At 46.3% G+C, this 24,009-nt stretch overlaps 1 protein-coding gene across 1 annotated transcript in view; it reads left to right on the top strand.

The window, feature by feature from the left end:
* The window catches only part of WSCD1 (WSC domain containing 1), a 218,842-nt gene that overhangs the window by 154,503 nt on the left and 40,330 nt on the right, over positions 1 to 24,009 (top strand). The window contains exon 5 of the mRNA XM_069227004.1: positions 5,980 to 6,101. Within this exon, the coding sequence (XP_069083105.1) occupies positions 5,980 to 6,101 (122 nt within the window). The remainder of the gene's footprint in view (positions 1 to 5,979; positions 6,102 to 24,009) is intronic.

Below are 24,009 nucleotides of genomic sequence, written 5' to 3'. Positions count from 1 at the left end.
TGGATAGACGTTGTATGGAGATGTTCTGGTCCTCTATGAACACTTGTCTCGTTAGCTACCTATTTCGGAGTGTTTAATAGATGCAAAGGGATTTTATTACATTTTTGGCTCGTGCGGAACTCTCTGGTTGGTGAAATAAACTACTGGGCAAGCAACCTGCATTTATGTAAGACGCTCGATTCCTTTGGGGCATTATTTAACGGAGCAAGCACCGAGGCCCGAGGTCAAACTACATCGCGCTGCCTTCTTTCAGAAAAAAGCCAAATAATTTTCTCTGAGTGTTTTTTCACAACCGAGACCCCGATTTGCATACCTTATCCATGGCAGGAACATGCGCACATATTTCCATTGAAGGGGAGGGTAGCTCTTTTCCCTTATCTAGCGGCGGCCGTGCAGTAGAGGAATCTTACAGAGAGGCACAGCAGGGTGTGCGCATGAAGGCAGAGCAGATTGTGCGCGTGAATGCCGAACAGACTGTGCGCGAGAAGACACAGCAGAGTGCTCTCATGAAACCAGAACAGAGTGCGCGCGCGAAGACGCAGCAGAGTGAGCTCATGAAACCAGAAGAGTGCGCGCGTGAAGACGCAGCAGAGTGAGCTCATGAAACCAGAACAGAGTGTGCTGCGAAGACACAGCAGAGAGAGCCCATGAAAGCAGAGATCAGTGTGTGAGTGAAGGCACTGAAAAGTGTGCTCTTGAAGGCACTGCAGAGCAGGGCACAAGCACTAACCAAGCATTTGCAATGCAACGGGTGTCGCATTTGTCCGAGTTACAGCTATTACCAGTTGTAAACTCCCAACCAGATTTTTCTTGCCACGTTGAAAGAAAAAAACAGCTACAGTTCACTCGTAATGAAACCTATCAGTAAAAGTGCAATTATGTACATAACTGGCAAAAGTGCAATTAACTGTGTAACAGGGTCGATATTAATCAAAGCGCTTGACTTCTGCCAAGCGAGATCGCGCTGCGAAAATAGAGAAAAAGTAGTCCACAAACCTGACGGGAAACAGCGAGCCTCGCATGTTTTCTGTACTTGGTCGCTGCGCTCGAGGAGGGCTAACCACCGGAAAAGGCATGACATATGCGTGCCTTCCACTAATCAAAGCAAGCAGATTCTAACCGGCAAGCCCACGAACAATGAAAGACACTGTCGTGACGTGGACGGGGCTCCGAGCCCTTTTCTAATACCTAAAGCGTCTTGCTAGCGATACGCATGCGTAAGCGCATGCAACGCAGGCTCGCCCCTAAAAAACAGAAGTGGGGGGACTAACCAAGTTTGGCAGTATACAAGTGTGACATCATGGTGTATGACATCCCAGCGGGACAGGAAATGGCATCACAGCCAAGACCTCTCAGGAACTGACATCACAAAAAGTGGTATCACATCTTAACATTTCACACACTTTTTGCAGGTTTATCATGGGTACATTTGAGCGAATTATGAGAGTTAACAAATTAGATTTTGTGTCTGGGTTGTGCAAAAAAGTGGCATGTGGGCTGCAATTTATATACATATTTTTTTTAAACTCTGCCACAGAGAAGTCGGCAACAAGGAGAAACATAGCACTAAATCTATTCTGCAAAATTGGTTTCAAAGTCTGCATTTTAAAATATCTCATGGGGTTAAGGCACCTTCTGCACAGATCTGTGTGTGTCCTGTAAATCCCAGGGAACAATAATAATAGTAAGATAACTCTGGAGGGTAACACATTTGCTAGAAAGACCTGTTTTTCCCCTTGTCACATGTTAGAAATTGGGTCTTTGGTTGGCAGTCAGATTACCCCCTGTCCAAGCAAGGACCCTCTCTCTAGTCAGGGTAAGTCACGCACAATCCAAATTATCCTGTGGCCACCATCTGGTAGCTTGGCACTGAGCAGTCAAGCTTAATTTATAAGGCAATGTGTAAAGTATTTGTGCAATAAATCACACAATACCACCATATAGTACCACAAAAATACACCACACAGTGTTTAAAAAATCTATAATATTTATCTGATAAGCTGCAGGTCAAAACTATTAAAATGCAATAAGTATATGTTGAGATATCCCTGCAAAATGATATAAAGTGTCTTAAGTATTTGCAAAAGAAGTAAATGTCTCTTAAAAGCAATTAAGGTCTCTTGCAAGCACAAAGTACCTGGTTCGCGTTCAAAATCTCCACAAGGGACCGCACAGGAGGTGATGCGTGGAAAACGGGGAAGTGTGCGTCGGTTTCGCCCCTTCGCACACCAACTTGTGTTGTTATTTTCCACACCGGGGAAGGCTTTGCATCGATTTCCGGTGCACAGACTTGGTTCCCCTTTGGGTTGCGGGGTTTTCTGGTGCCCCGGGGACTCTGCGTGGAATCCTGGGCTTGCGGAGCGAAGTCACAAGCACTGTGTCGATCCAGTGGGCGTTGCGTGGAAATTTCTCCCACACGGCAGGTGCTGCGTCAATTCCTCTCTGGAAGTCGGGCTGCGTCGTGCCGTGTCAGCTTTGTGTCAATCCGGTTGGCCATGCGTCGAAGTTCCGGTCGCAACGCAGGCGCCGCGTCGATCTTCTCCTTGCGAAGTCGTGCTGCATCGTTCCGGTTCGGCGTGTGGTGAAATTCTCACTGTGGGGCAGGCTGTGCGTCATTTTTAGCAGGCTATGCAGCAAATTTTCACTGCACAAGGAGTCCAGTTGCAGGAGTGTAGTCTTTTTGGTCCTGAGACTTCAAGGAACAGGAGGCAAGCTCTATCCAAGCCTTTGCAGAGCACTTCTCAGCACAGCCAGGGAGCAGCAATGCAGCAGGAAAACAGCAGACAGCAGTCCTTGTCAGAAAAGTAGTCCCAGTGAGTCCTTTGGGCAGCCAGGAAGTTCCTCTTGGCAGGTCTGGTTCAGGGATTCTTCACCAGCAGGTTTCTTGTCCAGAAGTGTCTGTGAGGTAGATTGTCTACCCCAAGAAGTGTCTAAAGTCTGTGGTTTTGGGTCCTCTTCTTATACCCATTTTGGTCTTTGAAGTAGGCTTACTTCAAAGGAAAAGTCTCACTTGTTTGTGAAATCCTGCCTTGCCCAGGCAAGGCCTCAGACACACACCAGGGGGTTGGAGACTGCATTGTGTGAGGGCAGGCACAGCCCTTTCAGGTGCGAGTAAACACTCCTCCCCTCCCTCCTAGCACAGATGGCTCATCAGAATATGCAGGCTACACCCCAGCCCTCTTTGTGTCACTGTCTGGAGAGAGGTGCAAACAACCCAACTGTCAAACTGATATAGACAGGGAATCCACAAACAGGCAGAGTCACAAAAATGGTTCAAGCAAGAAAATGCCCACTTTCTAAAAGTGGCATTTTCAAACACACAATCTCAAAACCAACTTTACTCAAATGTTTTTTTAATTGTGAGTTCAGAGGTTCCAAACTCCACATGTCTATCTGCCCTCAAAGGGAAGCTACGCTTTAATCATGTTTAAAGGCAGCCCCCAGGTTAACCTATGAGAGAGATAGGCCTTGCAACAGTGAAAACCAAATTTGGCAGTATTTCACTGTCAGGACAGATAAAACACAATAGTAAAAGTCCTACCTTAAACATACACTGCACCCTGCCCATGGGGCTACCTAGGGCCTACTTTAGGGGTGTCTTATATGTAAGAAAAGAGAAGGGCTAGGCCTGGCAAGTGAGGACACTTGCCAAGGCGAATTTACAGTTTAAAACCACACACAGACACTGCATGGCAGCTCTGAGACATGATTACAGTGCTACTTATGTGGGTGGCACAATCAGTGCTGCAGGCCCACTAGTAGCATTTGATTTACAGGCCCTGGCACCTCCAGTGAACTTTACTAGGCACTTACTAGTTAATCAAAAATGCCAATCATGGATAAACCAATCAACCATACAATTTGAGCATGTTTGATTTGTTCAGCATTCTGTCCATTATCTGTCGATTTTGCATTTGTCGCCCTAAGTGGGAAGGGTATGCCCATATGTGGGTTGCATGCTTGCTATGCCACCAGATTCAAGCTAGCCTGGCTGTTAAAAGGTGATACCCTGAAACCGGTCCCAGGATGCTTGTTTCTGGTCCACGAAGGACCTTGCTTGGCACTTCAGGCTGAACTGTTCCATTGGGGAGCAGGGTCAAGATTAATTTCCATATGGCTAGGTCCAAACTGGAATGGCTTGGCAAACAAAAAAACTGATGGATTAAACCCAGATCCGTGACTGGGGGTGAATGTTTAATTTGTTCTGCATTCTGTCCATCAACTGTTGTTTTTGCGCTTGTGGCAAGAAGCACCTAAAAGGCACATTTGCTTCCAACCAAGCCCCAAACAATGTCTAAAAAAAAACCCAAAAAACCAAGCTTGCTGAGGCTATTGCCGATGTCATGGGGTGTTCTCACGCCCATTAATCAGCAGTTAAAAGCCTCTGAAAATGTTCTGAACACCACTCTTTACACTGGTTTTCCACTCATTTCCCCTGTTACCATGTGATATTGGCACCTCACTGGGAAACCATGTGAGGGGAGCCAATATTGTGTGTCACTCTGGCACAGTGTGAGATGGCAGGTCTGAATTACTATTATACAAACTAGAAATGGTGAGTCGGAATATTTGTGTGACGATGTAGAAGACTGACCCTGTGGAAGTCTTGTAAAAAGATAGGGGGCATGGGGAGAATACATTTGTATTGCTATTGTGCCCACAAAAATACCCCTTTAAAACCATTTATTTCATAAGGTAGTAGGTGAGCTCGTTCGCTTGAATCAGAAATGGCCATACTTGAAAGTCCAAAAAGTGCACCTGTGAGGTTACATCTGTGCTTGTAACTCATATAGATAGATCCTTTTAACTGGTGCAAAAGTCTGGAATTCACACCGACTCCATGGAATACTCCTGGAAATCTATGTATATGCAGAGTGTGCACCTTGTGAGAATTCTGCATGCCTAACAGAGACACAGTTCTGCATTATCACAATCTTTTTTTGTTTCTCCTTTGGGAACATATACTCTGCCTGCGAAAATCATCAATTATGGGGGTGATGTTCCTCCATTCGCATTCTGGAAACATACTTTCTCCTTTCCTTATTAATTGTTTATTTGAATGCATTTCCAAAGTAGTAAATATTGTGCCAGGGATATGTGAACACCTACAGATGGACAGGCCTGTGCGTGTTTTTCTACTTTTATAGGTAAACACACAAACCTACCTAACCCTAAATTTGTGATTGTGAACATTCCAAATAACGGGGGCATTTCCACAATCACAAATGCACTGCATGAGGGTAAAGGCCTACCATATCCTGCAGGGGATTACCTTTACATATGTTTTTTTTGTTCCCAATTTGAATGACCATGTGCAAAAACATGCATGAATCAGATAGTTTTAACATGGATCTATTTGCTTGACTATATGGCTATAGAATGCCTTAAATCAGTATCCTTCTTTCATACAGCTTGTAGAACACATTTTTACTATGACATTTGGTCTCAGTAGAGTCTGGTCCATATGACACCTGGGCCAGGAACTTTCTACTGTTCCTGGGTGAAATAAAAGATGAGAAACTGGAATCAAACGACTTTTGTAGGTTTAAAAATTCTCTCAAACCTTTCGTGTGGTTCACGTTTGGGTTGATTCTACCCATTAATCTGTCCTCCCAAAAACGTTTTTTAAGTGCACTGTCGGAATTAGCTTCCTCAGTCCACTCTAAATTTAATAATGTATGTGGAGTATGTTTGCAGTGATGTGACATCCAATGGGCTTGACTTGTGGGGTCCTACAAAATGCCTGTATTTGCCCTAGAAATTTGCAGGATCCTGTGGCCCTTACACAATTAATTTGGTCAGGAATATTCTCCGGATCACTCCAGTGAAGCAAACCTACATAAATGTTTACCTGGTCATTCATTGTTCAGTGCAGGCCTTTCTCCGAAGGCACATAGCATCTATTGATTCTGGAATGATGATGACAAAGCAAGGCTACTGCTATACGAGTCACAAGGTCTCCACTCCATGTCTCCGCAGGGAGGAATATTACCTATCGAGGATGCTACAGAGCTCCAGCAAATTTAACAGACGCCTTCCCTGTCTCCGTGCTGCAGTCCGGTTTGACGGTGGAGATGTGCTCGGAATTCTGCTCAGACAAAGTAGGTAGTGTTTCTGTCCTTTTTGGGATGCAATGTGTTTTATTCTTCTATTTTTTTTCATTACCATGTATCCTACAGTGAACATGCCCCTTCTTCTCCGGTTGTCTCTCGCATCACGAGGATGGGAGCGCCTGCCAGTTTCCGTAACACGGAGATTTCTTTACTAGGTAGACTTGTGAATATTTTGCAGGAAGGCTGTGAACATATTTGCTCTAATTGCCTGTTAGTTAAGGATGCTGACTAACTATAAGCGAGGCATAGAGGAAATCGAATCATGTAACCTTTGACCTCCATTACATAAAAAGCTTGACCCACGCTAATGGCAGAAATACTTCCTATGATACTGAAGGGCTAAAGGGGGCGAGGAGTGAAAATTAACTTTCTTTACTTAGGTTACTAAAAATGAATTTCAGTAGCGGCGTGAGCCAACCAATAAACTTATTACAGAAGAACGAGAAGAGAAGGGGGCGTTGCTATAGTGTTCACATTTTATTTCTTTTTAATTTGTCTTTGCGGGGGTATTTGCATAATGCTGGTGAAACGATGCGTATGAATATCCCCCTGTGGTCCATGAATATTCATGCTTTCTATATTACAAAGCTTTGAGGAGGGAACACTTGGCAGGTTGGCACGCCCCGCTTGCCAAGAAGTAATGTGCCAACTACCAGGCAGTGCTTCTGTTTAATATTGGCTCTTCTGGCTGGGCTGCCTTTATTATTTATCGTTGATATGTGTACATATGTGAAATGGTTTCTGTGTGATGCGAAAGATGTGAATTGAGTTTGCTCCTCTTAGAAACTCCCAAAGGAAATAGGAATAGACAAAGAGGAAGGACTAAAGGCTGAATGATGTGGAAACTAATTGTATGACACAGTCTGGACTGTAAAATCAGTGATGAATGAGACAGCGAAGGGCTGGCAGGCTTTGCACACTGCTACCAAGGGCGATGTTTAGTAGGACACCCAGCATCAGAGCTTTCTATGCCACAGTAATGCAACAAGTGGAATTTCTGAATACTGAGCAAATGCCAGTGACAGACACTCTACTAGACATGAGCTAAATGTGCAGGCTCCTGGCTATCTGGGCTGAACTTTGCCATGCTGAAGATGTCACAGCTCCTCCTGTGGGCGTGATGTCTTCAGCCTGACAAAGCACCTCGAGGCCTCCACCACTTGTGATGGGGGGAGGTGTCATTGATAGCCTCAGAGCTGGGTGCTTCAGTTTTAAGTCCTGAAGTGCCCAGGGTCAAGTGTCTATCACTGACACATCACTGAGTTGGGTGTGGTCAGCCACTCTCACTGACCCCTCCCACTCTGTGATGAGGTAGGGACTGTTGCCTCCCCCCCGTTGGCTGACCTAACGTCAGCCAGTGTGAGAAGGTGGCTGTCCCAATCCTCCTGGGACCTCTGAGGCTTCCATCCTGAGAGCTGCAGAAGGTAAATGTAATTTTTTAATATTTAGTGCATGCATGCATGTGTGTATATATATGAATATTTGGGAGGGAGTGTTGTGAATGAGTGTATGTGTGCTCGTATGTGAATGCATGGGTGTGAGTGTGTATGTGTGCATGTTTGGTTCCCCAACCTCTGCTTAAATTACCTGCTGCCACTGGTTTGAGGTGGAATTATTTACCTGCGCCACCCCATTGATTGGCGAATAATTCAGCAATTGATCTGCAGTTGTTTCTTGAGTGGCAGAGGAAAACGTACAACACTCTCTCATAAATGTTTTACTATACTATCGTAGGCTCAGGGTAAAGGGTCCCCATAGAAAAAATTCAAACCGAGACAGTACTTCACTATAATTTGCATATGCAGACATCAAAATGTAGGCTACATATAGAACACAAAATAGTATACTGTAAAAATAATGCATAAAATACCCACCGACAAAAAAGTGACCTGTTAAAATTTCCTAAATCTGTCTATACACATATATTCCACGGATTTTGCATCACCATTCTAGCACGAACATGTTTGGAGGCAAATGTTTTTTGTCTAAATTTAATTTGAGTTTGGTCTTTTTGTTTAGAATTTACATTTTTGTGTGGAGTAAATGGGAGTCCCATTAAAGAGAGCGGACACTGCAGCTCTATTGGAGAGGTTATGTCTGGGGAAAGTACAGTTTTAAAAGTGAAACGACCTGTGGCATCTTAAACAGGGTTGTCTCAATTGTGAAACCTGTGAAAGTGAAAGTGAAAAGGAAAGATTGAGACTACAGTTTTTATTCCGACTACTAACTAATTAGACAACAGAGAGAGCACAGCTCTGACAGAAGAAACACTTAAGGGCTCAATAATATGCACAGGATCCAATGTTTTATTTTAACTGGCCACTTTCCACTGGCTAACTCATATTTTTTTTATTCTTGCGTCTAAGCGCTAGACTATTGAATCGTATAAATGCCTAGACTGAGCATGTTCACTAATGGAGTGCAATTTAGAGCAACATGTATTTTGATGGTTTGCTTTAAATGTTAGTACTTTTTCATAATTTGTCTAAAAAACCTGCTACTAGAAAGATGCAAACATAAAAGTACATTAGCATTGCTCTCCTATTAACTACAAATCCACGGTGTACATTTGATTTCACCTTGTTAGAAGTGGGGTTTTGGGTTGACATGGATATGCACACTGATCAATCAGGAACCACAGTCCTAGTCAGGGTAAATCACAAACATAATCTAAATTACCATGTGCTCACCCTCTGGTTGCTTGGCACAGAGCAGGCAGCTGCACGTTAAGTGGCAATGTGTAAAGTATTTTTGCAAAACTTCAACAATAAAACAATAAAAACACCAAAGAAAAAGGAAACACAACTGATTAGAAAAATAGAACTTAATTGAATTTAAAAATCCCAATACGACATAAATTCAATAAATAGATCTTGAGTTATGAATTTTTAAAGAATGAACTGTAGAGAAGTGCTTAGAAGCAAAAAGTGCCAACCGGGCCATATGGTCACCCTGGACCAGGACAAAGTCAAAGACTCTAGAGTTACTGCAATAGTGTGTGGGCTGTCTACAGGGAACCAGTTAGAACCACTGAACCAAAGTACCATAAATTTTAGTGCAGGAATGTTGCGCTGGTTCCGAACCACAATGTCAAGCAGATGCATTCCCGATAAGTTTCCCGATGCAGTTGAGGAGATGCTTAGAAGTTCCCAACGCAGTGGTGGTGATGCATCTGAGCCAAGATGCGATGGACCTTGGGTACCAGTTGCGTCAATGTCAAGGCGATGTCCTGATCTGACAAGTGCACTGTAGGAAGCTGGCTTGGTGTGTGGTGGGTGCTTGAGGTACTTACATCTTCTACCAGGTCCAGGTATCCCCTTTTAGTGTAGTGTAGGCAGTGTCTAGAAACCAGGCTCTCTAGAGGTAGCTGTGGATGAGCAGCCAAGGCTTATCCAGGAGACATGCAAAGCTCATGCAATACCACTGTAGTCACACAGCACTTACACAGTTGAAAGAGAAATACTCAATGTTACAAAAATAAAGGTACTTTATTTTACTGACACAATACCAAAAAGTATTTTGTAATAAGTAAGAGATAGAAAACAATGCAAATGCAAATGTACAAAAGTGTCCCTAGGGGAAGCCCATACCATATACTAAAGAAATGGAATGTGAACGCAGGTCCCCAACCTAGGTATGTGGGATGTGTTGAGGGGATCCTGGATTCGCAGGATCTAAAATGAGTTGAGTGTCATTAGCAGACAGAAACGTTTTAGTTATTCGAGTAATACAAGGGCCAGCCTGTCACTGCACCATTTGTAATATACCTGCAAGAGATAAAGGACTATGATGCATAATGATGTAGATAGGGAGCTACTATGCTGGGTGCCTCTTTGTATCTCTAGTAACCCCAGAGACTCCCTAATAATGATCATTTTGGTGGAAGTGCCATGATGTAAAGACATACTCAACCCAGAAAACTTGAAGAGGAGATTTCTTTCAGCTTGATTTCCAAACATTCCTAGTTCTGCATGTGGATTTTATTTTTTATTGCATACAAGAACAGGACTAAAAGTTATGCTTTTGCATTATTTTTTCAATGGTCTATGGCCTAAAGTGCATATTGGCAGCCCAAAGATTGCCCGCAATGCATTTTCTTAAATCTAGATGTATGATTTTCTGAATAATACCTGGTAATCGATGTATACAACTTTAAGAAAGGTTTATAATTTGAATTTTATAAAGTGACCAGCTAGTATAATCAACAAGCCCCTGGGTTCCTTTCAGGCTCTTAAAATTCAACCGGTTTCCCTCAATAGAACACTATCTCACTACCCTTTAAGCGTGCATTAAACAAATTAACCATCCTTAGGGATACTACAACCATAAAGAGATTATGCACATCATTTAAGAGGTGTTTTTATGTGTACCATTAGCAGAGGGAATATATTCCAATGTAGTTGGAACTCCTATGGTAGTTACATGAACAGAGAGTATAAGCTATTCGCTATTGAGGAGTTTATTTTTTTGCCACCAGTTGAACCTAGATACCTTATCATTATCAGGACAAGGGGTCTCTGCATATAATTTTCAATACAAGTTTAATATCGTACCAAATAAAACCACAATTGTGCATGTGCCTATTGTTTTTTTTAAATGTAATTATGAATAGAAAATACTTTTACATCAGTAATAACATTTTGAATATCTTGTTATTGTCCTTAAAGACCTTTTGGAATAGTGTTTGTCGGATCACTATGTATTGCACAGTACAACTTCTTTAATCTCTCCCAATCAGCTTTACAAAAAGCTAGTCCTTCTGAACTGGTCAGTCACTAGCAGTCACTCACTGTGCTTTTGCCTGCCTTCTCTCCAATGCTATCAGTGCTTCATTCCCATTTTACGTCGTCCAGACATTAATAAAACAAGCATCACTTTAAAGCACACTTTAAAGGCATTCCAAATAGTGTGCAGGTCCATTGCCTTCATCAGCTCAAGATGGTATCCCGTTGCACGGGATATCCCTGGTGTGACCTATCTGCCCACTGTCACTGGATCCTAGATCATCGTGGGCAGTGTAAATGCAGGTTTACAAGCAATGTAAATAGGTGTGTGATCCGGTAATACTGGAATCAAGATAACTGATTCTGTATATGATAACGAATCAGAGGACTGGGAACTACACCTTTTACCAAATATTGTAGTCGGAGATATTCTGATGATATACTCTCCAATCACCCATGAGATCATTACTGCATTACAACCATCCAAACCATCCCTGTGTTTTTTATAGCTCCTCTTATATACATTTGCAGTGGAAGAAGTGCAGGAGTAGCAATCTTTTGATGTATGTTAAGATTATAATCCCCTTCCACTGTAACAAAAGAGGGACTTGTCCACACTTCTAACCTAGGCTCCTCCAGTGGGCATTGGTCTTCAGTCTTGGACCATAGTAGATAATTGTTCGTCTTTGACATCAATCTGCAGGATAATCCATCTTCGAATAGGGTCATTCTGCTTGTACAGTAGATGCGTGCTGGCTTTCCGCAGTATGCTATCAACGCCGTTCAAGTGTCGGGCAGCCTTAAAGTAGATCATCTCCTGTGCCAGATTCCTTGAACTTTGACTACCCTCAACATCTTCATCTCAACTGGAAGAGGAAAGGGCAGATGCTCAAGTGCTGGAGTCAGGATCAGTATTTAAATCTGATTGAAATGTCCAAAAGAATTCTGTGCTTCAACCTCAGTAGAAGACACACCAGATATTCTTAATACTCAGAACCCCTTTTCACATGCTCCCTTTTCCATGCACTAAATGGGCAAAATAATTCATAAAAGAATTCTTGAACTTTCAGTACGTGTATCTATGTGCTTCACTGTTTGGCTTATGGCACGTTGGTGTAACAATGCACTTATGAAAAAGAATGCCATCTTGGCAGCCACTTTCAAAGCCTTTGGAAGAGAATGAGCAGAACCAATGACCCATGACCTTGTAGATGATGATGATTTTGCTGATGATGAAGAAGATGATGATGATGATAACAATACCTTGTTTTTATCGAGCTCTGCCATCGACCGACCAGAATGTCTTCACAAAAGCTAGAATGAATTTTGTACGTTTACCTGCCTGAAGTTGTATTTGGAAATACATATGTCAGGCTTAGAATAAGGCAAGTTCACTTAGCTACCATTATGACATTGCTCAATTTATGCCATGTTGTACAAACAATGATGGCGGCTCGTGTCCGGTGTGGAGAGCAATGCAGCAATCCACACATTGATCACAAATCTCTCAGCACAAACTCCAGTAGTAATGATGGGACGCGCAGGAATGAGCAGAAATGCAAGAGTGATATAAACAGTTGCATAGGTTCTGACAGGAGGTACCCAGTGGCCAGTAACCTAGGCAACAGATGCCTGAGAATATCTCTCAAAGTAATCACTAAATTAGGGATCCTAAACTTAGGCTGGCTAGCATGGGTGACAAGTGACATAAAAATTCATCATATTTCTGCCCAGTAAAATACACCTCTGAATAGCTTCAATAAACTTCAATATCCGGAAATGCCATGTTCAAGTTTTCACCGATAAAGCATCAGGGAACAAGTATTTGTACATTCACTTCTATCAACTAACGTCCACACTGGAATGATATAATGTTGCATACATCTGTAGTTAGATAGGGTTTGTCTGCTGCTAACACTCACAAAATAAATATTTTATCTAAGATTGACACCTGGGCCCACTTCTAGTCCCTCAGCAGCCTGAGATGCTGCTGAGGGACAGCCGATAGGGCAAGGGGTGGACGCTACACATATTAACAAGGATCTTAGAGCACTTTTTACTATATTTTCACATTACTGTCTTTGTGATTCCTGAGACCAGACCAGCAAGGGCAGTGTCATGAGTACCACCCTCAAGCCAGGGGCACCAGTTGCTGCCCATGTAAGCACATAATTGACTTCCACGTAAAGCATCAGGCAACGTACAGTGTAGTGGCACCTACATAATTTATGGATCATGCAGTTATTTGAGAATTGTTAAAGAAAGGAATGAATTGCAGGATCGATCGGATGTGGCAGGAGTCCTACGGGTGGCGGAGGATGCAGGGCCTAGATGAGTTAGGGAGGAGTGCGGTGTCTGAAAGCATCTTTGTGGTGTTACAGTGTGGGTGGCGGGAAGGCATTTCGGAAGAGAGAGGAATGAGAATAAAACATGAGGTGTATTTCAGTGAAGTCTGCGCCCTGTCACTCTGAGGACGGCATCTGTATATGCACACGGTGTGGACATGAATTAAATATGAAGCCCTGAAACGTGAGCCATCTGTGTGCGCTGCCTCTGCCCGGCGTGAGCTCTAGAGATCTGTTTTCTCCAATAAAACACCAGTGTGGCAGCATTTTCTAGTCTCAGTCCTTAAGGCATTTACACATTCCGAATGAAGCTACTTTCCCAGGCTAGGCAATCTGTTCAGATAGAGACTGGAGCCCCGCCAGGCATCTTGCAGTACCTGCTCTGCACAGCTCAAGCAGTTTACTTCTCAGAAGGCGAGGTGGCAGAAAGGGGTCTTGAAGTGCCTACAGAAGGAGGCTGGAAGTTGGATGAATGCAGCCATCTGTTCTGAGGATATCTGTAACACACGAGCAGCTGTTGAAAGGGCACATCTGCCATCTGAGATCTTAGAGCAGAGGCGCTCATGGATCGGTGCCAGTTCATTTGATGAATTGCGCCTACCTACTGTAGGCAGGATAGGCCAAAAGAGGGAATTGTCATATTAACAATGGGCTCAGATGGCGAAAGCTGTTTGCCCCTAAGGCTAACTAAGCAACTTGTGGTTTGAAGTTCCACACTCAAATCCTGAGAATCGGGCCCAATGTGAGCGAGTCTCGTGTCTAGTTATTTTATTGTGTCACGTGTGTGTGCACACGTGACACAATAAAATATGAATGTGTGTGTATGTATGTACAGGCATGTGTGTTCACGTGTGTGTGCATGCATGTGTGTGTGTATGGGTGTGGGTGTGTGTGTGTGTGTGTGTGTGTGCGAGAGAGAGAGAGAGAGAGAGAGAGAGAGAAAATCCGGTTTCGTGGGATCTTGCAAGCGTTACTCCAATTAAATCTGCGTAAAATCCTCCTGTTTGTGGGGTTTCCGCTGCTGAAAACCTACTTGGAAATTGGAGCCCTGTAAACTGCAGCGATTACTCACGAAACTAAAAGGAAGGACATTCTTATTAGGAAATAGGGAAATAGAATAGAATAACGACATGTGTATGGGATTTTAGGGAAGAAGGTCAACAGGTGTTTATTTTCCTCAAAGGAGAGAAAAGATTGCTTGGTGTGCACATGCACACACCCACGTAAATAATTCACGCAGACATGCTACGACAGACATTCTTTGTCGATCCCCGAGAAGTGGTAAATTCACAACAAATACAAGAGTCAAGCTCAGGAGTGGATGTATTTCCTGGAGCTCTGCTTTCAGAATGTCACCATTATTCTCACACGTAACTGACACCTGCATTTACAACAGGCACTGCAGCGAATATCTTAATATGACAACTTTGCCAGGCATCAAACAGGGGCTCTTAATTCTTTCCAGCGTGTTTGCAATATCAGCAAGGGCAGCGCAGCGTCTTGTCCTGGTTTAATTTTTGCAGATCAAGCAGAGGGTTACTGGACTTGCATTTTCAGTGCTTTTGCGTAATGTTTTGTCAGCGTCTCAGGGCATACTTCCGATGCGTTGCCATTTTGCAAATGCTTGCACATCTGTCCTTTGTACTCTGATTTGTACTGCTCTGGCACTCTTTATTAGCGCCTAAAGGCTTTTTTGTCGGAAGAGTGCTCTGTAAGTCCCTAAAATGCACACAGACAAGTATTACTGTGATCCTGTCCAGCTGCGATCCAGGCTCTAGCTATTGGCTGCAGGCAGAGGCCGCTCCTGTCCGACGATGGTCCCTTCACATCATTTGGCAGTAAGACAGTTCAAGACTGAGCTTTTCAATGAATTCCCCAGCTGGTACTCACACATCCCCTTGGGATAAGTAGAGCATGTAAATTAACTTACTTTGCACTCTGAAACAAATATTTGCGGAGCGGCAGATTCTACATTTCATTTATTGCATGACGTTCATCAACGCGGCAGGGATTCACACAGGGGGTTTTTATATGCGAAATTGCTAAGTTTTTCAATCACAAAGTTCAGATAATTCTGTGATTACCATCCAAGCATCCTGCATGTGTTTTTTTACCTTAAGATCACCTCATGAAAACCAGGAAGCTCTGCAAACTATGAGCCGGGCAGTGTCTGGGATTCATTCGAGATTTTGCACACACTAAGAACAGGGTTGTGAACAAAGTAAGGCAGTAATAATGCTGAGTACGAGTAATGCGTCCAAATGTACTTTGTGTGTATGAAATTAAAAGTGGACTGGCGTATTTTGCAAAGGCTTCTCGGAGGACAAAAATCCTACTCTCCAAAATGTAATTTTTGAATGGTTCCTCGTTTTTTTATTGTGTTTGTTGGCACATTTAGAACGCTCATATCACACGAAACTCTTCTCATTTATTTGTTATGGCTCACTGACTTTCAATTTTCCCTGCGCCATCACTTAGAGCACCTTTAGTTTATTGGATACGTCTTTTGAAATATTATGTTGCAAATATAACATTTAATTATTTACATTTTTGAGTCCCCATGTTTCTTGAATTTTGCAATGATTTATGCATTTGCATATGACTTCTAAAACACATGACCTGGAATATTGTTTTCATTGAGTAATTGAGATAATTGTAGAACATTTGTTTGCAGCCCAGTGTTTGTACATGCAATACTTCCTTCTAGGCCACAAGTCACATGTCCACTCTGATTTTAACCGGCCAGTGAGATAATCACAAAGGGTTTCATGCTATTCTTCCGGGAGTTTTATAAATCAGAACCAGATGCCCTACAACCAGCTCAATGACATGGGAGGGGGGAGGGTAGAGGCAGATGAGATGCATAGGTTCATCAAGTGAGACTGGGGAGACACCGATCTCAGTACCTATCCTGGCCAAGGCATGGTAACCAACCTTCTTGGTGCTACACAACACATATACAGTGGACTCACAGCCCCAGGGTACTCCATTCCCTATGTGCACCTCACTAATGCTCCACCAACACACCACTCACAGTCAAGAGGAAGTGAGGGTATACAGTTCTGGCAGATTATACAGACTGACCATGAAGAAGCTGCAGGCCTTCTCCCCAGATGGGTGTTGTTAGAAATGGGGTTTTTGGTTGGCAGTCAGGTTGCCCTCTGTCCAAGCAAGGACCCTCACTCTAGTCAGGGTAAGTCACACACAATCCAAAATCAGCCTGTGCTCACCCTCCGGTAGCTTGGCACGAGCAGTCAGGCTTAACTTAGAAGGCAATGTGTAAAGCATTTGTGCAATAAATCATACAACACCATAGTATAACACCACAAAAATACACCACACAGTGTTTAGAAAAATATAGAATATTTATCTGGATACTTGTAGGTCAAAACGATCAAAGTTGCAATACGAATTTGTAGAGATATCACTGAGAAGTGATATTAAGTGTCTTTAAGTCTTTAAAAAGCAATAAAGTGTCTTTCAAGCACAGAGTACCTGGTTTCTGGTGGGAAATCTCCTCAGAGGGCCACAGGAGAAGAGATGCGTGGAACAAGGGGTGTGTGCGTCGATTTCCTCTCCGCACACACAGACTCGCGTCGTTCTTTTCCACGCGGGGAAGTCGGGCGTCGTTTTCCGGCGCGCAGACAGTCTCTTTTTGTGGATCGCGGGGATTACCAGATGTCCCGGGTCTGTGCGTGGATTCTCCTGCTTATTTTCCGGCTGCGCGTCGTTCTGCGGGGCTGCGCGTCGAAGTTTCGATCTCACGGTAGGCGTCGCGTCGATTCCTCCTAGGAAGTCGGGCGGCGTTGTCCTTGCGAGGCCGTGCGTCGAAATTTTGGTCTCACGGCAGGCGTCGCGTCGATTTCTCCTTGGAAGTCGGGCGGCGTTGTCCTTGCGAGGCCGTGCGTCAAAGTTTCGCACTCACGGTAGGCGTCGCGTCGATTTCTCCTGGAAAGTCGAGCGGCTTTGTCCTTGCGAGGTTGTGCGTCGAAGTCTCGATCGTCCCGAGGGCGTCGCGTCGATCAGCGTCGGTATGCGGCGTTTTTCTCGCCGCGAAACAAGCTGTGCGTCGAAATTTTCGGCGCACGGAGCGTCCAAGTGAAAGGAAGAAGTCTTTTTGGTCCTGAGACTTCAAGGAACAGGAGGCAAGCTCTATCCAAGCCCTTGGAGAGCACTTTTACAGCCAGACAAGAGTTCAGCAAGGCAGCAGGGCAACAGCAAGACAGCAGTCCTTTGTAGAAAGCAGACAGGTGAGTCCTTTGAGCAGCCAGGCAGTTCTTCTTGGCAGGATGTAGGTTCTGGTTCAGGTTTCTTCTCCAGCAAGTGTCTGATGAGGTAGGGCAGAGGCCCTGTTTTATACTAAGTTGTGCCTTTGAAGTGGGGGTGACTTCAAAGAGTGTCTAAGAAATGCACCAAGCCCCCTTTCAGTTCAATCCTGTCTGCCAGAGTCCCAGTAGGGGGTGTGGCAGTCCTTTGTGTGAGGGCAGGCCCTCCACCCTCCCAGCCCAGGAAGACCCATTCAAAATGCAGATGTATGCAAGTGAGGCTGAGTACCCTGTGTTTGGGGTGTGTCTGAGTGAATGCACAAGGAGCTGTCAACTAAACCTAGCCAGACGTGGATTGAAGGGCACAACAAGTTTTTAGTGCAAAGAAATGCTCACCTTCTAAAAGTGGCATTTCTAGAATAGTAATATTAAATCTGACTTCACCAGTCAGCAGGATTTTATATTACCATTCTGGCCATACTAAATATGACCTTCCTGCTCCTTTCAGATCAGCAGCTGCCACTTCAACAGTGTATGAGGGCAGCCCCAATGTTAGCCTATGAAGGGAGCAGGCCTCACAGTAGTGTAAAAACGAATTTAGGAGTTTTACACTACCAGGACATATAACTACACAGGTACATGTCCTGCCTTTTACCTACACAGCACCCTGCTCTAGGGGTTACCTAGGGCACACATTAGGGATGACTTATATGTAGAAAAAGGGTTGTTCTAGGCTTGGCAAGTACTTTTAAATGCCAAGTCGAAGTGGCAGTGAAACTGCACACACAGGCCTTGCAATGGCAGGCCTGAGACAAGGTTAAGGGGCTACTGAGGTGGGTGGCACAACCAGTGCTGCCGGCCCACTAGTAGCATTTAATCTACATGCCCTAGGCACATGTAGTGCACTCTACTAGGGACTTACAGGTAAATTAAATAGTCAATCATGGATAAACCAATCAATAGTACAATTTACACAGAGAGCATATGCACTTTAGCACTGGTTAGCAGTGGTAAAGTGCTCAGAAGTCAAAAGCCAACAACAACAGGTCAGAAAAAATAGGAGGAAGGAGGCAAAAAGTTTGGGGATGTCCCTGTCAAAAAGCCAGGTCCAACATGACCCCCTACCAGCCTAAAGCCAGGGGAGAACAATCACTATCCTGATGTACTTCCCTGTTTGAGGCGACAGAACAAGGACCCAGGCCCACAACAGCAGGGGCATGCTCCAGTTCTTCGCCTTCCTGACTCCAATTGGATCCCTCTGTCCATACTCTCAGGGCCCACTAAGCCCATCCATGGGGAACCTTTCTCCTTTCCTGCGGATCCCATCTGTGCAGCACCTAACCTTACATTGCTCACAGATGTATCCCAGGAGCAGGATAGTACCACCAGGACCAACACAGTGGTGTTGCCCATTCTATCCCCGGGGTGTGACACTTGTCCCCTCCCCAGGGATAACTCTGTCCACCCGGACAGCAAGTCACTGTGGTTACTGACAGTTGTCAGGGATGAGAGCCAGGCCCCAGGCCTCTCAAAGCTCTCCCACCACTGTGGCTGTGGAGAGTGGGGGGCGGTAGCCCCAGGTGCTGGGCACCCTTTAACCACTCTCCCTTCCACCAGGTCAGGGATAACAGCCTGAACCTGGTCCTCCCCTCTGGGGCTCTGTACCCTCCCTCCTGGAGCGGTACCCCCAGAGTCCAACATGGTCAGGGTGCTTACAGAAGTCACCCCGTACCATTCCTCCACCAGTGCAGGGCTGTTAACCTGCAACTGGCCCTCCAACCTGGGGCCTGTACCTTCAGGTTGGACTAGGGCCCGGGGTGAGGCTTCCCTCCCCCTGCCCTCCCTTCTGGGGTCCAGCACCCTCCAACTAGGAGTGGCCTCCTCAGAAGACAACATGGTAGGGGCACTGTTATCAGTAGCCCCTCCCTCCAGGTCCGGGGGGACACCCTGAACCTGGTCTTCCAGCCCAGGGTCTGTACCCTCAGACTGGATCACTGCCTGGCAAACCAGGACTTCCTGGGGGGCACACCTACCCCCCACCAGGTCAGAGTTTAACCTCTGCACCTGCCCATTCAACTCAGAGTCACCACCCTGAAGTTGAACAATTGCCTGGCACGCCAGGACTTCCTGGAGGGCACACTGATCCTCCACCAGGTCAGAGTTTAACCTCTGCACCTGACCATTCAACTCAGAGTCACCACCCTGAAGTTGAACAATTGCCTGGCATGCCAGGACTTCCTGGAGGGCACACTGACCCTCCACCAGGTCAGAGTTTAACCTCTGAACTGGGCCATTCAACTCAGAGTCACCACACAGAAGTTGAACCATTGCCTGGCGCACCAGGACTTTCTGGGAGGCACACCTACCTCCCACCAGGTCAGAGTTTAACCTCTGAGCCTGGTTCCCCAACCCAGGGTCACCACCCTGAGGTTGGGCAATTGCCTGGCACGCCAGGACTTTCTGGGGGGCACACCTACCCCCCACCAGGTCAGAGTTTAACCTCTGAACCTGGTCATCCAACCCAGAGTCAACACCCTGAGGTTGGACAGTTGCCTGGCACAGCAGGGCTTCTTGGGAGGCACACCTACCTCCCACCAGGTCAGAGTTTAACCTCTGAAGCTGGGTATCCAACCCAGAGTCACCACCCTGAGGTTGAACAATTGCCTGGCACGCCAGGACTTTCTGGAGGGCACACTGACCCTCCACCAGGTCAGAGTTTAACCTCTGAACTGGGCCATTCAACTCAGAGTCACCACCCTGAAGTTGAACAATCGCCTGGCACGCCAGGACTTTCTGGAGGGCACACTGACCCTCCACCAGGTCAGAGTTTAACCTCTGAACTGGGCCATTCAACTCAGAGTCACCACCCTGAAGTTGAACAATCGCCTGGCACGCCAGGACTTCCTGGAGGGCACACTGACCCTCCACCAGGTCAGAGTTTAACCTCTGAACCTGGTTCTCCAACCTAGGGTCACCATCCTGAGGTTGGACAACTGCCTGGTACACCAGGGCTGTCTGGGGGGCACACCTACCCCCCACCAGGTCAGAGGTTAACCTCTGAACCTGGATATCCAACCCAGAGTCACCACCCTGAGGTTGAACCATTGCCTGGCAGGCCAGGACTTTCAGGGAGGCACACCTACCTCCCACCAGGTCAGAGTTTAACCTCTGAGCCTGGTTCTCCAACCCAGGGTCACCACCCTGAGGTTGAACCATTGCCTGGTATACCAGGACTTTCTGGGGGGCACACCTACCCCCCACCAGGTCAGAGTTTGACCTCTGAACCTGGTTAGCCAACCCAGAGTCACCACCCTGAGGTTGGGTAATTGCCTGGCACCCCAGGACTTTCTGGGAGGCACACCTACCTCCCACCAGGTCAGAGTTTAACCTCTGAACCTGGTCATCCAACCCAGAGTCGACACCCTGAGGTTGGACAACTGCCTGGCACGCCAGGACTTTCTGGGGGGCACACCTACCCCCCACCAGGTCAGAGTTTAACCTCTGAACCTGACCATCCAACCCAGAGTCAACACCCTGAGGTTGGACAATTGCCTGGCACAGCAGGACTTCTTGGGAGGCACACCTACCTCCCACCCGGTTAGAGTTTGACCTCTTCACCTGGTAAGCCAACCCAGAGTCACCACCCTGAGGTTGAACCATTGCCTGGCATTCCAGGACTTTCTGGGGGGCACATCTACCCCCCACCAGGTCAAAGTTTAACCTCTGAACCTGGTTATCCAACCCAGAGTCACCACCCTGAGGTTGAATCTTTGACTGGCATGCCAGGACTTCCTGGGGGGCACTCTCACCCCCCACAAGGGACACACCGTCCCCAAGGGCCACACAAGAGTCTGGTTGGCGCAGGTCTCCCGACCTCTGCCCATCCGGCAGAGTCTGGGTTTCCCCCAAACCAGAAACGGTCTCACCTGGGTCCTTCCTGGGGGGCTCTGCTCTCAGAGCTGACCCCTGACTTTCAAGATCCTCCACTGGGGTCTGCCACCCCCTCTCAACCCTATGTCTGGACTTCTGCACCCCCTCACTAGGAGTGGTACTGCCAGACACCAGAACTGTTGGGATGCTGTCTACAGTCATCCCCCCAAGTTCTTCTGACACTGCGGGGCTTCCCTCAAAAGGTGGCCCTACGGTACAGGTTAGGCTCTGAGACCTACCTGGGACACTACAATCCTCTCCCACCTCACTTGGTCGGGAACCACCTAGACCACTCCCTTCAGGAGCACCCCCAAATGCCTCTTCAGACTCTCTGGTACTCACCCAAAAGTCTGCCTCCACTGTAAGTTCCCTGGGGTCAGAGAACTCACACTCCACCTGGTGTTGGCGTAGCTCTGGAAAATAAGGACCAGACATATGCTCTCCAGCAATTACATCACTCTGCCCTTCACATGTATTAACCACAGTACCCTTCACCCAACCACCCAGTAACTCAGCCTTGGAAAAGCACTCTATGTCACCCTCTTGAGACTGGTGAGACAGTATCTGCCTGTCCCTGACACTCAACCCATACTCTTCTGGGATGTCTCTACACTCTATATCCAGGACGTCCACCAGGGGGGAACCCTTTTCTCTGTCACTCTCTGCTAGAGTCAGTAAAGTGTCCCTCCCCCCAGTAGGAATATGACTCCCTGTGCCAGTTCCCCAATCCTTCTCAGGGACCCTGTACATAACGGGAACTACCTCATACTCTTGAACCACCTGGGGTGTGTCAACTCCCTTCTTCAAGTTGGGCACCACATCTCTGGGCTTGTGCCCTTCTTCAGCAGTACTAGATGCAAGATTTTTGCTGCCACCATCTGAACTGGACTCAGCCCTTCCGGCCTCCAGTTTCAGCTCTTTACAGCTCAGCTCTTGAGCTGCAATCTTTTCTTCTTCCAGGGCTAAGAGACTTGCTGCCTCAGCCCTTTCAAGAAACTCATCTAGCTCTTCCATCCACCGTGCTTGAGCTATGAGCCATTCATCTCTCACTGGGTCTCTTTCCTCGTCTGAGTAGTCTTCCTGCTCATGTGAGCAGTCTTCCTCCTCATGTGAGTAGTCCTCCTCCTCATCTGAGGGGTACTTAGTCATTTGGTTTCTTGCTGCCTCTCTCTCTGCCCATCTTTCTTCCCCCCAGACTATGTAGGCATGTAGCAACTCCGCCTTAGTAGATCTCCTTGCTACAGGAAGGCCCCATTTTCTGCAAAGCGTCCTTAGGTCAGCCTTAGTGAGGTGGTCAGTACGAACAAAGAATGAGTAGGTAAGCAATCCCATTCTGATAGGATCTTACCAGCAGAAACCAAAATCCAAAGTCCAAAATATCAATAGTATATCCAGGAGGACATCAGAGAACCAAAAGCAAAAAGATGAAAAATCAAGTTGACCTTCCACTGTGGATAGGTAGTGAAATACTTAGCTACTGTATGTCACTGCACAAACACAAGTCCTATCCTCACCGCTGATCACCAATGTTAGAAATGGGGTTTTTGGTTGGCAGTCAGGTTGCCCTCTGTCCAAGCAAGGACCCTCACTCTAGTCAGGGTAAGTCACACACAATCCAAAATCAGCCTGTGCTCACCCTCCGGTAGCTTGGCACGAGCAGTCAGGCTTAACTTAGAAGGCAATGTGTAAAGCATTTGTGCAATAAATCATACAACACCATAGTATAACACCACAAAAATACACCACACAGTGTTTAGAAAAATATAGAATATTTATCTGGATACTTGTAGGTCAAAACGATCAAAGTTGCAATACGAATTTGTAGAGATATCACTGAGAAGTGATATTAAGTGTCTTTAAGTCTTTAAAAAGCAATAAAGTGTCTTTCAAGCACAGAGTACCTGGTTTCTGGTGGGAAATCTCCTCAGAGGGCCACAGGAGAAGAGATGCGTGGAACAAGGGGTGTGTGCGTCGATTTCCTCTCCGCACACACAGACTCGCGTCGTTCTTTTCCACGCGGGGAAGTCGGGCGTCGTTTTCCGGCGCGCAGACAGTCTCTTTTTGTGGATCGCGGGGATTACCAGATGTCCCGGGTCTGTGTGTGGATTCTCCTGCTTATTTTCCGGCTGCGCGTCGTTCTGCAGGGCTGCGCGTCGAAGTTTCGATCTCACGGTAGGCGTCGCGTCGATTCCTCCTAGGAAGTCGGGCGGCGTTGTCCTTGCGAGGCCGTGCGTCGAAATTTTGGTCTCACGGCAGGCGTCGCGTCGATTTCTCCTTGGAAGTCGGGCGGCGTTGTTCTTGCGAGGCCGTGCGTCAAAGTTTCGCACTCACGGTAGGCGTCGCGTCGATTTCTCCTGGAAAGTCGAGCGGCTTTGTCCTTGCGAGGTTGTGCGTCGAAGTCTCGATCGTCCCGAGGGCGTCGCGTCGATCAGCGTCGGTATGCGGCGTTTTTCTCGCCGCGAAACAAGCTGTGCGTCGAAATTTTCGGCGCACGGAGCGTCCAAGTGAAAGGAAGAAGTCTTTTTGGTCCTGAGACTTCAAGGAACAGGAGGCAAGCTCTATCCAAGCCCTTGGAGAGCACTTTTACAGCCAGACAAGAGTTCAGCAAGGCAGCAGGGCAACAGCAAGACAG

The sequence above is a fragment of the Pleurodeles waltl genome, chromosome 3_2 (genome assembly GCF_031143425.1).
Source record: "Pleurodeles waltl isolate 20211129_DDA chromosome 3_2, aPleWal1.hap1.20221129, whole genome shotgun sequence".
Lineage (NCBI taxonomy): Eukaryota > Metazoa > Chordata > Amphibia > Caudata > Salamandridae > Pleurodeles > Pleurodeles waltl.
Note: the sequence above shows the minus strand (reverse complement) of the source record. Positions and strands in the feature narration are given on the sequence as shown.